This window comes from Callospermophilus lateralis, chromosome 5 (genome assembly GCF_048772815.1).
Source record: "Callospermophilus lateralis isolate mCalLat2 chromosome 5, mCalLat2.hap1, whole genome shotgun sequence".
NCBI lineage: Eukaryota > Metazoa > Chordata > Mammalia > Rodentia > Sciuridae > Callospermophilus > Callospermophilus lateralis.
Window position 1 is genome coordinate 46,673,768 of NC_135309.1, and position 17,498 is coordinate 46,691,265.

At 41.8% G+C, this 17,498-nt stretch overlaps 1 protein-coding gene across 1 annotated transcript in view; it reads right to left on the reverse strand.

Moving 5' to 3' along the window:
- Positions 1-17,247, reverse strand: part of Mcc (MCC regulator of Wnt signaling pathway) — a 261,754-nt gene extending 244,507 nt beyond the window's left edge. The window contains exon 1 of the mRNA XM_076856650.1: positions 16,663-17,247. Within this exon, the coding sequence (XP_076712765.1) occupies positions 16,663-16,719 (57 nt within the window). The 5' untranslated portion in view covers positions 16,720-17,247. The remainder of the gene's footprint in view (positions 1-16,662) is intronic.
- Between the last annotated feature and the right edge of the window lie 251 nt (positions 17,248-17,498).

The following is a 17,498-nucleotide window of genomic DNA, read 5'->3' on the forward strand; positions in this document are numbered from 1 at the left end:
ACAGTGTGCATTGTGCACACAGCAGGTACTTCTGGACTAGCTGAAAACAAGCCCTGCAACCTATGAGATGCAGGACTTTGAGACAGAGTCTAATCGGTATAAGCTTTCATTCTCTCACTGCCAGCGGCCCCTCTAGACAGGACCTGTCTCTTGGGAGTAGGAAAGTTTAAACTAAGTTCATCCTCTCAAAAATGAACACTGAGGGCTAGGTACTATGCAAGTGCTAGGACCACTGGTAACTAACAGTCATTCTGGGAGGAAATACCAAGTCCATGGGCATGTATCATGATTAAGGAGAGGAGAGGACAGGAAACCTAGACTACCACAGGAACACCAGGGAGGTTTTCCAGGGGAACTAACATTTAAACTAAGGATGAACAGGAAGTAGATATGGCAACAGTAGAAAAGCAAAAATTGTGAGTCCAGAGACAACCAGGTACCTTGAAGGTACTGACACTAATTGAGTTTGCTGAAGTCTAGAACATAAGAGTGAGAAGTAACCAGAAATATAGCTGGTGAGGTCAACAAGAGCTAAGGGATTGGGTATCCCGAAAGCAAAGATTTTAAGCAGGGAAATAACCCCAAAATGCATTTAAAGTGCCATTACTGTAACTGATTTCATTTTTGCCAGTATACATTCTGGTTTATGCTGTCAAGAATTTGTAATCAAATGCATTTTTTATTTTTTTGGCAGGGATGGATAGCACTGGTGGTGGAGCTCAGTGGTAAAGTGCTTGTCTAGCATATAGGAAGCCCTGGGTTCTACTTTTAACACCATTCAATTTTTAAAAAATTTGTTTTAATTGGTTTCACATGACAGTACAATGACCTTGACATATCATACATTTGAATCTGATGGGATATAATTTCTCATTTTTCTGAGTATACAGGTTATAGAATCATATTGGTCATGCAGTCACATATATACACACAGTAATAATAATGTCTGTTTCATTCTACTATCCTTCTAGCATATAGGAAGCCCTGGGTTCTACTTTTAGCACCATTCAATTAAAAAAAATACCTTTCTTCTTAAGCTGACATTTCCTACTAATTATTAACATACTAGAATATTTTTAAAAAGCAATTTAAAAATTCTTTCCTCAATTTTCTGAGTGAATTAAAGATAGGCACATAATTAGAAAAGCCCATTCACTGTTAGCTGTACTCTTATAGTCAGAAAAGCAATGAAAAGGTTAATTTCTTTTCCAAGTTACAAACCCCCAAACTCCCTACAAAATGGATCACATTAACTTCCCGACTCCAAATACTGTGCAAGGTAGCATTTACAAGACACCATATCCCTGTCATCATTTTGCAGCATCAGTTATACCCATCTTCCCATCCAGCCCATATAAGCACCAATGGTTCAGGATGCTCACCAAAGCACAATGGGCTGACTTCTTTGAGGAAAACTTAATTCTGCCACTGAGGGATATGGCAGTGTCATATATTGAATAAAATCCAATCCGTAACCCAGGCTTTATTGGAATACCTTATTAGCTCTACACAGTAACCTATGAACACTGACATTTATAAAAAGTCAAATTAGTGAAATGAATTTAAATCTCTATCATTCCTACTGGATTCAAAATCATTCACCCAAGAAAAGCAATTAACATATTTCTGTCACTTGCAAATGAATACTGAAATTTAACTGCAAGGACTTCCCTACACTTGTGAAAAAAGGAATTTTTTTTTGCATGTAGGGCACAATTATATAAATATCATTATTATGAATAATAATTCCCATGAGATTTGACTAGACACAAAGTCCCATCCTTAAATACCACACATTCATTTCTAATTTGTAAAGAAACTTTCATTAGGCTAGAGGCATTAGATTACTATTCTCATGAGTTATAACAGTTTTATGTTTGATTAACCAGAGTATCAATGGACAATATGCACTTAATAATTTCTAACAGTAAGCTTTTCAGTATCAAAACTGTTATTGTGCATCATTAAACAATTATAGTTTTGTTCTACGGAAGGCAAGATGTTTCTAAAAGTAACTTTTAAAAATGAAGAAAGGGAGGGAAACTTGCCTGGTGACACAAAAGTAATTTTGTACCACACTGCTTCACTTCAAGTATTTCAACAAAATATTAATACAGATGCTCTTGACTTACTAGGAGGTTACTTTCTGATAAACCCACCAGAAGTTGAAAATGCATTTAATACACCTACTCTACAGAACACCATAGTTTAATAGCACAATAACCTGATCCCATGGCTGGCTGGGAGCTGTGGCTTGCTGCAGCTCCTAGCATGGAGAGAGAGGATCATACCCCTTGGTTGCTAGCTCAGGAAAATATCACAATTTGAAATCTGAAGTACAGTTTTTATTGACTGCATATTGCTTTCACACCATTGTAAAGTTGAAAAATCTTAAGTGGAACCATCAGGGACCATCTGTATCGCCATCCTTCACATTTATCATTTCTAACACAATCTGCAACAATCCCAGCTCCTGGAGCTACTCCCACCATCCCACGATTAGAACCTGTTTCCAATCACCCTCTGTTCTGATCTCTTCTCTTTGGGGGATGGGGGAGCGGAGGACACCTAATACCAAACTGATATTCCCATGAGATTGGGCTGGAAGTGAAGCTCTCCAACCCCAGACCTACTGGATGGACTCAGTGTTTGCCTTCAGAAGCAAACAGGGGGGCAGTACACCTTCTGTTTATTTTATTTTAACATCTTTCTATCATTCATAACTATCAGGTATCTGGTCAACCACACTGCAAGAATGTGCTCGAAAGAGAAAGCATTTCTCCTGCCTGTGAACATCCAAGTAAGCTTCCAAGATGGAGAAGCAGAACAGACAGTATTACCAAGTGCTGCATGGTAAGCCCTGAGGCACAAAGAGTGTGGCCAGGCCCCACGGCATACTTGGTATTAACTGGGAGTTGAGAAAGGCCTTCCAGAGAAGGATATGTGTTGTTGGTCTAAAAGATGAATTGGTGTCATTAGGTGAAGGCACAGGTCATTGTAGGAGGAGGGACAGGTATGAGTTTTGCTCTGATAAGGAAGGAGGAGGAAGAATACTGACTTTTTATAAAGGTTTTGTATTACACAAGACCTGTGCTTCTCCTTTTACCTACTGGATATTCAAATCCATGTGGGCTGGAGATAAGTTATGAGGCAACAGCTCAGAGATGGTAGTTTAAGTCATGGGAATGGAAACATCACCATAGGAAGCTTCACAGAGATGAAAATCTAAAGGCTCCAAAACTCCACCCCATAAGTAAGAGGTTAAGACTGAGGTTCAGGACTCCTGTTGAGAACAGGGCAAAGTAGGCAGGAAATAAAGAAGGGGTGGGGGTCTATAAAAATGCAAAATATCCCCACTCTTGCGGATACCAGCCCTGGGTCCCCTTCTCCTCTCTGTGGGGTGGGGGGAGAGCAAGGACCCAATCCTGATTTCCAAGACTGGTATCAGCATCAGTTTCCTTCACATTGCTCTCAAGCTATTAGCTCCTCAGCAAACAACCCATATGCTTAACAACTTGAAAACACCCGCAGGCACATAGTACCTCTTCCTACTTTCTGACCATTAGACAAAGCCTCAATAAAGTACCAAAAGCATTAAAACAACAACAACAACAACAAAAACAACATTAAAAAAAGCTTCTTTCAAATGAAAAAGTTAGCTGTAGAGAGAAACACAGAGAGTCTTCCTTATCGTGAAGCAAAGTCAAAGTCATCTCAAACCCACTTACCAAGGCTCCCCTCTCATCCTCCTGAGGTGCTTCCTCCTGCAATCACTGCCAGTCCAAAGCAAAGCTCCTACCCATACTGCTGCACCCTTCTTCCAGTTAACAGACTGAGACTTGCAAGGGAATTCAAAGACTTTGCATCGCTGATAAAACTTTATCTACATGAGCAAAATGGTTTTGCAATGCATAAAGACCGTCTGTTTTGCAGCAGTATGTCCTCATTCCAGACGTGGCAGCTTGCAATGCCTTCCCATGCTGACCCTGAGTCACGGTGGTCATCTTTGAGGCCACTTCCGGGCCCTGGGTTCAATAGAAAAACACTATAGAAAACACTATAACTGGGACAAAATTGGAATAAATTTCATACTCAAAATTTAAAAGCAATTAGTATTATCACTTATTAGCTCATTAACATTCTAGCTCTGTGACTCCAAAAGAAGAAAATAGCCACCTTTCTTTTCTAAGACTTGCCAATATTTGGATAAACATTTTCCCAGGTCATGAGCTTTTGGAGTGAATGTTAAGAAGAAAAACAGCTGCAGCCTTCACTCTCATGATTCCTGGATATTGTTCTCATGACAGAACTTCTTTTACATTATTTCAGTACTCCCAGCTACAACTCCTAATGATTCTGTTTATCAAGTGCTTCCTTTCCACTTGGCACCTTTGCTCTAGAGTAAGCACTGCAGCAAACACAGTATTACTATCATTATTATCACAGCAACAAGAGTTGACAATACCCATATATTCACCAGGCATTGCGGTAAGTAGTACATGGTTATGTCACTGGTCTTTGCCGTTTGTCTGGGGCACATACTCTTTTTTTTTTTTTTTTTTGAGAGAGAGGAGGAGAGAGAGGGGGAGAGAAAGGGGGGGGGAGAGAAAGAGATAGAATATTTTTTAATATTTATTTTTTCAGTTTTTCAGTGGACACAACATCTTTATTTTATTTTATATGGTGCTGAGGATCGAACCCAGCACCCCGCGCATGCCAGGCAAGCACGTTACTGCTTGAGCCACATCTCCAGCCCAAAGGGCACATACTCTTATCACTATTTTATAACAGGGAATGTGCAGCCCAGAAAAGTAACTTTCCCCAGATTGCCTAGCTAGGAAGTGCCGGAGCTATGATTTCAGATCCTACAACTTTACAAACACATAGTTTTCAAAGAAAGAAACTGAAGTAACCTGACTCATTAGAGATGTAAGTTAGGGTAGCCAAAAAAAACAGAGGTTTATCCTAGTTGTTCAACATATTATCCTGACCCCAATATGTCATCAGGGCTAACTGGGGACATTTTAATGCTAAAGACGCCCCATCTTTGACACTCGGAGAATTAAAGGGTTTGTAGGCAGCTTTATCAGCATCAGACACTTTCTTCCACGCAGTAATTACATGTGTGTCCAGACAGCATTTCATAAGCAGCTCAGAAACCCAAAATGAGAGAGAAGCCGTCTCAGAAGTTGCTCTATCAATCCCACCGGAAGGCATACTGTTTTCGGTCTCTTGCTGACAGTAGGGCATACCAAAAAAAGAGTATCCCAAATCTGAGTTTAAATACCCATTCTATGTAGGAAATGGAAAATCCTCCAGTGCTGGGGTCTGACTCACCAATGTCCCCCTCCTCATTCTCGATGCCCCGTGAATCATCAGCCTGGACATAGCCAGCTGCCTCTGGGCCACTGCATTCCCACAGTACTCCTGTGTGATGCTCAATCAGAAGTCCTCCCAATCAAGCATGAAAGTAAATTAGATTTTAGTTTAACCAGGATTAGATTCACAGCACCAAGAAATGAAGTAACAGTTATCTAACCTAACAGGCCAGCCTCAGACTTCCTGGCTACTCTCCACAGGCCCCACTTGCTAAAACTCTCTCCTAGAATTCCTCTTTAAGGACTGTGAAATCACCGTGTGGGGTGGGAAAACATACCTCTTTACAGGTCATGGGCCTAATTCTTAACTCTGTGCTTACCTAAGGTTGCTGCATATCCCGTAACTCTTTCCAGAAGTTGAGCTGCTGCCCCTTGTTGGCCTGTGAAAGTCTGGCCCCACCTGCTTCAGAAAGTTACTTATGCCTGCAGAGCTGGGAGGAGCCTCCTGGGCTCCAGCACAGAACATTTTCCATGGAGAAGCAGTTCATTCTCAGGCCTCATTTTATAGCCCCTTCATCTGGAAATACTAAAGAGTGAGTGCTACGCAAAACCCAACACGGAAAATCAGACATGCACAAAAGAGAAGAGGGATAAGGGGCAAAGGGCTGATATCCAGAATACAAAAAGAACTCCTATAAATGGAAACAAACAAACAAAAAAAACCTCAATTAAAAATGAGCAAAGGACTTGAATAGACATTTCTCCAAAAATACAAATATGGCCTATCAGTAAACACATGTAAAGATCAACATCATTAGAAGGGCTAATTTTTTATTTATTTATTTTAAAAGAAAAGTCAAGCTGGATAGTACGCACTTATACTCCCAGGATTTAGGAAGCTAAGACAGAAGGGTCACCTCATTACAGAAGTTTGAGACCAGCCTGGGCAACAAAGCAAGATCCTGTCTCCAAAAAACAAAATGAGGGCTGAGGATTTGGCACAGTGGAGAACACTCACCTAGCGTGCCCTCAGCCCCAAGTTCAATTGCCAGCACTGCAAAAAGAAAATGAGAAACGAAAAAGTGTTGGCAAAGGTGTAAAGAAACAAGAAACCCTACATATTATGGGTAAATTGTGCAGTCATTACAGAAAGCAATGTGGCAATTTGCTAAAAAATTAAACACAGAATTACCACATGATCCAGCAATTCCACTTCTGGATATATATATATATATATATATATATATATATATATATGTGTGTGTGTGTGTGTGTGTGTGTGTGTGTGTGTGTGTGTATGTGTGTGTGTGTGTGTGTGTGTGTGTGTGTGCGTATGTAAATGCAGAGACTCTGACAGGTATTTGTACACCATGTCCATTGTAACATTATTCAAAAGTTGAAAACAACTCAAATGTCCATCAATGGATAAATGTGATATATAAAATGTGATATACACATACAATGGAATATTATTCAGCTTTAAAAAGGAGGGTAATTCTGACATGCTATGACATGGATGAATCTGGAAGACATTTATGTTAAGTGAAATAATCCAGTCACAAAAGAATAAATACTGTGATTCTACATTACGAAGTGTCTAGAATAGGCAAATTCATAGAGACAGAAATTACAAATGCTGGTGGTCAGAACAGGTGGAGGGGAGTTATTATTTAGTGGGTAGAGTTTCAGTTGGAGAAATGGGAAAGTTCTGGAGATGGATCATAGTGATAACTGTACCACAGGTGAATGTGCATACTACCATGGTTAAAATGGCTGGGCTGGGCATGTGGCTCAGTAGTAGAGCACTTGCCTAGCATATGCGAGGCTCTGGGTTCAATCCCCAGCATCACACACATGCAAAACATTCATAAAACATTAAATTTTGTTATGTATTTTTTTAAAGAGCATGAGAAGCTTGACCAAGTCATATACTGTCAATACACAACAGCTGACAGACCAGCCAAACAGTCACCCATCCCATTATTCCCCAAAATAGAATGCAACTGCTCTTTCGGATTTGCAGACCTGCTAAGCCCCAACAAACAATCTTTGCCAGTACAAACCCACTGAGAGCAGATAATGATAATGCACCAAAACACCATAGAGCTAAAAATAAATTCTTCTAATATTTTAATAGTAGGAGCTAAAAAAAATAATGCCATATGTTGACAAGATTAACTGAAAAAATAGAATATCTCCTCATAAAATAATTAAAGAATATTACAAAATACATACTATCATGTAAATATCCTGTGACACAGGAACAAAGGAAGTTGAGGCAGAAAAGGGAAAAAAGTCATTGGAATTAAAACATAAATCAATGTGGTTTCTACATTTTCCCCTTCTGCCATGAGTTAGCCTTCTTCAGGCCTCATGCAAAAGGTTTAGACAAGTTAAAGGTCCAGTCAAAGATAAGCATAGAGGTATCATCCAACAGAAGCATCTTGTCTGATTCCATGCTTACTGGTGACTTTCTGATCATGCTCTGATCATCAAGTTGCTTTTTAATAGGAAAAAAGTACCAGTATTCCAGTCTCCTTAGAGCTATATTTGTTATAAATCAATAAACTGGTACTAAATTTCATTTTTAAAAAAGCAGTGATTCTTAGTAGTTGGAGGAAACTGATCCAAGTGATGGTGAAAGCAGAGTCCAGTTTTCCTAATTCAGAAGCCACTTACATTCACATCATCAGCATCCATCAGTACTGAACCATCAATCAAGGAAAGACAGCCTTCAGACCTCTCTTGGCCAGTGTCTGTGCCTCTCAGTTCTTTAAATCATTCCTTTTAAGGGAAAAATGAACTTGAATACCCTGAAATAATTATGGTTTATTTTTATGGCCTGAACAATTATTTCTGATTATAGAAAATGACACAGTTTGAAAATTTGGAAATACGCGCAGGCTTTCAAGGAGTGAGCAAGCAAAAGAGGAAGCATCTGACAACTCATCACTTGACCATCTTCTGAAAGTAACTTAATTGGCTTTTGGAAATGACCTTCCTGACCTTTTCTTTCTTTTTCTCTCTCTGGTGTCTATGTGTGTTTCCTGAATCTCTGAGTCTAGCCTGACCCACAGTGTAGGGGGAAAAAAATTATAGAAAGAATAAAAAATAAATTCAGGCCTATGTTCAAAACTCTCCAGAGAGGTTCAGATTCTTTCTCATGGCTTACAAAGCTGCAGGTAATCCAGCCAGAAGTATTTTCTAGGTCTGCTCTTCCACCACCTCCCTGCCACTCTTTAAACACAACAGGCATATTCTGATTGCCCCCCACAATCACACCTTTATCCCTCACTTCTTCCCATTCTCAGTCACAGACTGAGGTCTTCCCTGACCACTTAATAGCGACCCTCAGTACTTCAATCCCTGCATGTTTTTTTTCTTTATAGCACATATTACCGCAGGATACACATCTGTCTGTGTGTGTTATCTGGCTCCCACTAGAGTGTGGAGTCCATTAGAAGAGAGACTACATCAATTTTGTTTGTTGCTGTATCCCCAGACCTAAGATAGCATCTGGTATGTAGAAGGCACACATGATATTTGTTGAATAAATAAGTAAATGGGGAAGAGCTAATAAGTTACAGTCATAATGACCAAACCTGATTTCATCAGATGTGTACCTTAACTAAAATAGAAAAGTTATCTATCCAACACATCTGTCACAGTAAACAACTGGGATTTGGTCCAAAGAGGCAACTTTGAAGTCTGCTGATGCCCTATTGCATCACAGATTGACTTAGATGCTGGCAATACAGTGCTTCGTTGTACTCTACACATTCCTTCAAAGATTTCAGGGTTTCCCTAAGGAGGCAGACAATACGCCTGGATCATGAAAGCAAGTGTTCTGAATACAAGTGAGGAAAGAAACGATTAACCTGGAGAAGGTAGGAGGAGTCAGGGCAGGGACCCAGGAGCAGTCAAAGTGTGCCCCGTATTCTATAGACAAGTTCATACAACCACAGGAAAAGAGGGTCAAGCGATTACTCCCTCTCTTACCAGGCAACCATTCAGAGAACTTCATTGCCTTTCTCACTGCAAGGCAATCTTTCTCCACACTGGCATTCTTCCCTTGACAACTGCTTTAAGTATTTCTCACAAATCCTGTTGGAGTTAACTGACATGTGCACACACACTGGGGTTTTGTGTTACCTTCTATTCTCGAGTAATCAAACACTAGAACCTTTCCTTGACTTAAGATGCATTTCCATATCTAGCCCTACATGTCCCATCATGCATTCCAAATGCTAATCAAATCTCATGGCAGGGGACCTGCCTCAAACACATCCCCCAACAAAAGCACCAGGTGCCTTTCACCAACCACACAAACTCCCCAGCCCAACAGGCTTTTATGGCTTATTTACAAAGTTAATAAACCAACCTATAGCTTTTTATGTGGCAAGTAGAATCAATAGCTACTAATTTTGGGTTTTTCTACAGGACTTTCTTTAGGCTTAACATCTTTGCTGAATTTAAGTAATATCTTTTAAGATTTGCATATATAAAGTTTTTTAGGAGCTCAGTAACTCTTATGATAATGCAAACCTTCCAAAAGGTGCCCTCTTTTCCCCTGTGTACTAATTTTAGCTGTTTCTGGTCAGCAAGAGAAAAAGGACATTCAGTAGTAAAACAGAGAAGCTCTGTGGTTCCAGTAAATATTTACCCTATTAATTTAACTTCTGTTTATCTGTGTAATTCAGGTTACTTGTTTTTTTGCCTAGAGTGAATGATACCCCTGCTAGGAATTTAGGTTGGTGTGAACCAGGGGAGGTTTCAAGAAAATAAATGCCTATAATTTATAATCCATGTCCTGAATAATATCTATCAATCTTCTGAATCAGTCTGTCTCTGTCTCTCTCTCTCTCTGGCTCACCTGATTCTGTAATCTTGCCAACACAAACCCCTCTCCCCAAATCTAGTGATTACTTAATATGTAACTTGATTTTATGCAATTTTATTCCTGGGATCAAAAAAAATTGAAATTTTTGTTCATCAACTTCTTAATTTTGTTGCAAATGCAGATTCAGTCTTCCAACAGCAGTCTTACCTGGGAAACCTTCCTCCTGACTGGTCTGGGATAAATCACCTTTAAGCAGGTCTAGGTAAGTATGCCCACTCACTCTGTGTTCTGGTACCTCATACCTGGTAGCAGAAGGCAGGTCCTTAAGATGACAAGTCTTGGGAATCAAATTTTCCCAAATGGACAAAGCACATCCTCACAATCCAGGTTCTCTCTGTGCCTCCATGGCTACGGCCATCTCAGTTCCTGAAGAACTACCACCTGGTCTTTGATTAACTTCCTTTTCTCATATTTCCTCCTCCTCCTTGTTGTCTCGACTTCCACCTGGTTTGAGCTCTGCAGACCATCTCTATGGCTTGGTCTACTTCTTCTTGCCTCTGGGTTTGACTCATAGCCTCACTGATGTGCAGCATGTGCTTCCTTAGGACCTGGCTGCCAGCCACACTCTTGCCATACAGCCCTGGCTGCCAACTTCATTGGGCTCCCTGGCCTTGCTCACTGGCATCAGCGCTCTGAGGCCCAGTAGTGATGCTGCCTACTATAGTAGCAACCAAGAGTCCTGCTGCAGGGTGAGAGAGCGCCAATTCTTTTGACAAAGTTTTATTCTCTTTGTTCCAGCACCTCAAATATCACAGCACCAACCCTGCAAGTGCCTGAGTGTATGACAGGACAAGGGTTAGCACCCTATCCCCTCTGCAATAAAAGGAAACAGAAGGCCCTTGGTGAGGGTGAGGATCATGCTGTTTCTTGTGGCCAATTCTGCTTTTAGGGCTCTGGAAACTCAACACGTAGTGTTTTCCAGCCCCTTGGAGGGGATGGCAGGGACTATGTCCCTTTACTCTAATCATATCCATTTCATTTTTACCAAAAACACTTCTCTAGGCATTGCATAGGGGTTACAATATGGATCAAGTTAGGCAGGATTTTTAAATAGAATACTCACTCCCTCCTGAGAACATGTGATCAAAAGTTCAAAGTCAGCAACAGAAACTCATGAAAGGAAACAGTTAAATGACAGTGCTCTAGGAAAAGCCCACCTGGACATGAATCCTGGCCTTCACAGATTTAGTGGCCGTGAGTTTTCTCACTTGTTTATGCCTCATTTTCCATACCTGCAACATGAGTATGACGAAAGGTGTATCACAAGGGTTTTGACAATTAAGCATGTCAGTATCTAGGAAGAGCTTAGAAAATGTTAACTACTGGAAGCCACTGAAAAAACAGCTAAAATATAAAATAAAACAACAGAAACTATTGCCAGACATAGGGAATTAAGAGACCAGTGTTTCAGAAAAAGCTCAGTCATTCTGGAGCCTCTAAAATGGATTACAAATGGCTGCAAATTCTTTTTCACACCCCCCCTTGAAGCAGTGGGATCTATTTCCTTACTTCTTTGAACACAGACTATACATATAGCTGGTTTGACCAGTAGAATACATACATAAATTACCCCGAGTCAGTCTCAGTTCTACATTTTTGTTGTTGTTGTGCTGGAGATCAAAACGAGGGCTTCACACGGGTTAGACAAGCTCTCTGCCACTGAGCCACATGCCCAGCCTAGTCTTACATTTTAAGAATCCTGGCAGCTTATACTTCCTCCTAGGAACCCAGCCGCCATATTAAGAGGAAACCTGAGCAGCTACATGAGGAGGCCCACAGAGAAGAGAAATGAGTGGATCTCCCAGTTCATAGTAAACCCAGCCATGTACTTAAGCCATTTTGGAACTGGATCCTCTTGCTATAGTCACTGAGCTCTGTCCAAATTGCAAAACAATGAACAAATAGATTGATTAGTTCCTAAATTATGAGTTTGTTACACAACCACAGGAAAGCAAACAAACAAACAAACAAAAAGGTGGGGGGAACCCAAACCAAGCATTTAATATCATTTCCTCAAGGAGGAAAGCAGCAGCAAGGTGATCTTTCATTTGAACATCTGTAGAACACCTACTGTATTCCAGACTCATCATCAGGTCTTGACACTGCTCTTCTGGGTGCTTATAGTCTGCAGCTAAGACAGACATACATTAAATAACTTATTACCAAGCCATGTGACTCTGAAGACAGAGCAGTATGAAGAAATAAAAAGGAGTGTGGGAATACTGGTGATCTCGCAGGCCTCTTCCTACTCTAAGATAATTAATTTGTGATGAAGAATAAGTACTTCTGTGAGATGGCCATTTAGAGATGGTCACATGAGATAATCCAAGTAGAGAGAAAGCTTTCTTTTACACAAGTCTATTTCTTAATTAGAGCATGAATGCAGAGGCAGGGTTTCAGATGTTAGTCAACAGATAGACAAGAAGGCATGGAGAACTGCCTCTAGTCAGCAGTGGAATGATCGATCTGATGAAAGAGGTTTTGCATAAACAGATAAAGAGACAAGATGAGAACAATGATTTCCAGGGGCAACCAAAGTAAATAATGATGGAGGAATTTTTTTAATCTTGTTCATAATTTAAATAATGTTTAAAAGGTAAAGAATCTAAGTTGATTATTTCAGACAAATTCTTTGAGTAAGAAAATATTTCTTCATCTCCAGAATGATTGCCAGGAAAGGAAAAACTTCAAAAGATATGTTTTTATTTTCCTGCATAAATAGGTTGATGTCTACCAGACAAGCAGGTGGAACAGACAGACAGCTATTCCACAGGGATGGTGGTGAATTTAAGTATCACCCAATATGGCTGCTTCTCAAGACACCTTCTTTCCAAAGCCTGAATTGGTATAAGAGCCCAGAGATGGGACTGTGATAGTGAAATGTTTAGGTTAAATTGCACACTAGCCTCACAAGATATACTGAGATATACAGGAGTTAACTGACAACCTAAAACACATGCCTATGAGATGTACCATTCCCAAGCTTTCCCTTGACAATCTTTGGGAGAATTGAATTCAATGCTACTACAAGTGTAGCCATTCGGTTTCTTGATTGTGGGTGGGGGTAGGCTGGAAGTCAAACATTTAATTTTCTAAGTACTTTTAATTTGGCTAATGTTAAAGTCCTTCCTTAACCTCCCATTAAAAAAAAAAAAAAAAAATCCCTGCTGTCTTTGATAGGGGCAGGTAATAGGGAAGAAACAGAACAAATATCCAATTCATGCTTCTCAAATTTTCCTTCTGTTGTTCATGTTGCTTTTGTCAAAGAGTTCAGTCTTGATATAAGCATTTGTGAGCAAAAAATAAAAATGTGTATGAATGCTCATAAATAGAGGCAATTTTACTCTCCCATAATCAACTCACAGAATCTGAAATGGCTATCTTTCAAACTAAAGACACAAAAGGAACACATTCATGAATTTCCTGTTTTTCCATTTTAAGGTCTCACACTTGCAAAACACCTCATGCCCAACACCCAGCTCTAGGTCTCCCAACCTGGTATCCCCCACCACCCACACCCTTCCTGCTTGGTTGTATCCAAGCCTTCCTGGAGCACACGGGACTAATACCTCCATTGCAGACCAAAGCTTGTACTGGTTTTACTAAAGAGAGGTCAGCAGGTTACAACTAGAAATTGATTAAAGTCACTCCCTCTTGTTCAGGATGTTACCAAGTCAGTGTCAACATTATTGTCAAAGAGTCAAAGATTCCTGTGGTTCACAAGTCAACACCAACCAGAGGCCTCTTTTTTATGACACCCAGGACAATGGTGGGTCCTTTCAGAGTTCTTCTGAAATGCCCAGTGACCATCAGACATCTGACCCCACAGGTGACCTCCAGACAACCTCAAGGCTCCTGAGCAATACGAGATATGGCACTAAAGAGGCTCTCAGAGGGTTTTTATTAGCTTTGCTTCCAGGTGAGGAAAAGGAGTTAAGCATCAAAAGAGAATGAGGAGAATGGGGAGAATGAGAAAGAAAGAGAGGGGGGTGGAGAGAGGGAGGAAGAGCGCGTGCGCGCTGGCAACTTTATCTCATGAGACATTAAAGGGAAACCAGTGTTTAAAAAAATCACAGTGAAAACAAGAAACTTCACCAGAGGCCTAATGTGAGAAATAGAAATAATTTGTATTTACATCTAGGGATTCTGATCTCTGGATATCATAGAAACAGTACATGTTAAGGCTACTGCCCAATAAATTGAATGGAGATTTAGGATCCAAGGTATGAACCATACACATTTGTTCACCTTACAAATTCTCTTTACTGATATCCTAGTTTAAAATATGTACCCTTAGAGACAATTGCAATTATTCAACCAGCAGGAAAACCAAGAATGGGGGGGGACAGAGGGGCACCTGAATCATGGAAACCAGAACTGGCTCAAAAGAAAGCAAAAAATGAATGAGCAAACACTGAGGACAAGGAAAGAAAATTTAGTAAACTTGTTTATTTCCTTAGGGACAAGACTGTGTCTACAATGCTTAAATATAATTTTTCCAGCCAGTGCAAGGGCCACAAATCATCTTCAACCCCTTCATTTGGCCACAGTTTTATAGGAAATACAACTGGCAAAGAATGGTGCTTTCCTTTGCAAAGACCCTCCAGGCTCACTAAATGCACTCACAGATGGTCCCAATACTACTCAAGTAAATTCATATCTTCTCTTTCTCCACTCAGCATGCTAGCCACCCTTGCTCATCCTAAATCTATGATTCACTTTTTTTTTTTTTTCTTGCAATGCTGGGGATTTAGCCCAGGGCCTCATAAATGCTAGGCAAGAACTCCACCACTGAGCTACATCCCCAACCCCCATGATTCACTTTTAAACCAATGGTACACACAGCACACTTCAGATGACAGCAAGTTAAAGCGGCTGTACAGAGAGAATCGATGTGAAGGGACTGTCAAAGACCCCCTCTCTGCAAGAGATATGGGTGCAGCAGCTTTCGGTTTTAAAATGACCTCAGAAGATGGACCAAAGGCTTTTCCTTAAACGGTGTTAGTTATGGAGCAGGTCTCTGGGTTTCAGTTCAAATTTGTGACCTTTCCATCATTATTATGAAATGGGCAAAAATTATTTAGTTCCGCAGGTCTCCTATGGGCTCCCATTTCTAAACTACATCCTTGGTCTCAATATTTCTCCAGTTTCTTTTACATCACAGGGATGGAGGAGGGAAATAGGGATTAAGAAGTGCCTCTACCTCATTCAGCAAGTCCCTCAACATGCTTTTCCAACCCTGGGCAGAACAGCACAGGAGCATGAGGGATGACATTCACCACAAGACACCAGAAACAGACTGGGGCTTCCCCCACCTTTCTTCTCCCAGTGTCTTCCTGATCGCCAGTAGAGAGATCCATTCTTTTCATTTTCTTTTCATAGTTGGTAATCTGACATCACTGCTGTCTGCCTTCTGGCTGTTTTTGTACATTGGTTTTTCTTTTCTTTCCCTTTTCTCTGTTTAGCAGGACTCAGGAAGCTTAGAAGACCTATGCTACTTTGGCCCCCATAAATGGCTTAGTGATGGCTAAGGGGGAAGCCCACCGCCCTTCTGCTCTAGACCCCAACACACAGACCTCCCCTCTCGAACACCCACTTCTGTAGGATTCCCATCACCACTTTCAGGTATTCAAAGCTTTGGGGGGATATTGCCCAGGCATCCTTGAAGTCATCAAAAAAAGGTGGCTTTGAGCATCTTACTATTCACATATTTGCATACTGTTTGTTTTAATTCAAAGACATCCTAAACACTCTAGTAGATACATTACAGTGAGAGCCCAGGAATTGCAAATACGCTTGCCTCAAAGACGCAGGAGTCCAGACTTGGGCAGGAAATAAAAGTTCTAAGCGGCTTTGATGTGCTTCCTCCCCCACCCCACCCCCATCCCCGTGCAGACCATTCATCTCCGCCCAGGGAGAGACCACCTTGCCAGAACCTAACCAAAGGCACCACACGTGGAAGCCCAAGTGGGAGAGTGAATAATCCAATGCTTCCCAGTCCCCCAATCTCACCCCCACCAAATCAGTTACCACCGGCTTTAAACTCAGCTGGGATCGCCTTGTATTTTCCGAATACGAAACGGAATTTTGAATATAAATAGGGGGAAGCGAGTGTGCAGGGACAGGGGATCCAGATTTTAAAGGAGAGTAAAGCGCTGAGCGGTTTGGTTAGAGCTTGTTTCTTTTTTAAGCTGACTGAACCATCAAGCCAGTTCAGGTCATTTCCTGAGTAGCACTACAAGTTAAAACAAGATCCAGAAAATCAATTAATCTTCCATTGCGCTGCCTCCAGACTGCGAACACAAGCGGGTTGGGTGGGATGTAGGGCTGGGGGAGATGATCAGGGGCACGGTGGGATGTAGGGCTGGGGGAGATGATCAGGGGGACGGTGTCGAAAAGCAAACGCACCAGAAACCCGAGCTCCCGACCTCAGCTGTTCCTTACCTCACTCAGCTCGGCTGAGGAGTCGTTCCCATATTTCATGGCAACTCCAGAATTCATGACTGCACTTTTCAGAGCCGGGCTCTTCCTCCTCCAGGTCTCAGAGCTTAGGAGTGGGGCTTAACAGGCTGGGTATCCACTGCTTGATCCCTTTTGGCACATCTTAGTCTAGACAGCCATTTTCACTCAGGACAGTGTTCAGAAAGCCCAGGAAGGATGCAGACAGTCCTAAAAGGCACAGTCCCGACGAGCCATGGCTGCAGGAGGCTCGGTGCCGTGGCGCGCTCGCAGCTTGCTGCAGCGGCGGAGCGGCGGGGATCCGCCCGCGCGCGCCCACCGCCGGGTCCCGGGGCAATGCCACCCTCAGCGCCGCTTCGCCACTCCTACGGTGCCTCGTCGACCCCCATTACCAAGCTGCAGGGCACCTCACAGCTGGCGCCAGTACGCTGGAGGACTCGGACAAGCTCTCCAAAGAACCAGGGCGGCGGAGCGAGAAAGATCCGCGCCTCGGATTCCGGGGAAGGAAAGCAAGCTGGAGAGAGCCCGAGCGGAGCTGCACTTCACGCTGAAGTTTCCCCTTTGAATCGTCTGGAGTTGTAAGTGGTTTCTGATTGAACACAGCTGTCTAGCTGCTGGCTACGGGCTGTGCGGAGAGGGCGGAGCCAGAAAGAGAAAAGGGTTGGGGGCGGGGGAAAGCCGAGCAGAGAAGACCGTGCTTGGAGGGAGAGCCGGCATCCTTCCAGTTCTCTGCAATAGTAATTACAGGACTCAGGTCCAGAAGGGAGAGAAGAAACAGGAAAAGCCACCTGAGTAATCGAGCAGGAAATTGAAAAAAAAAA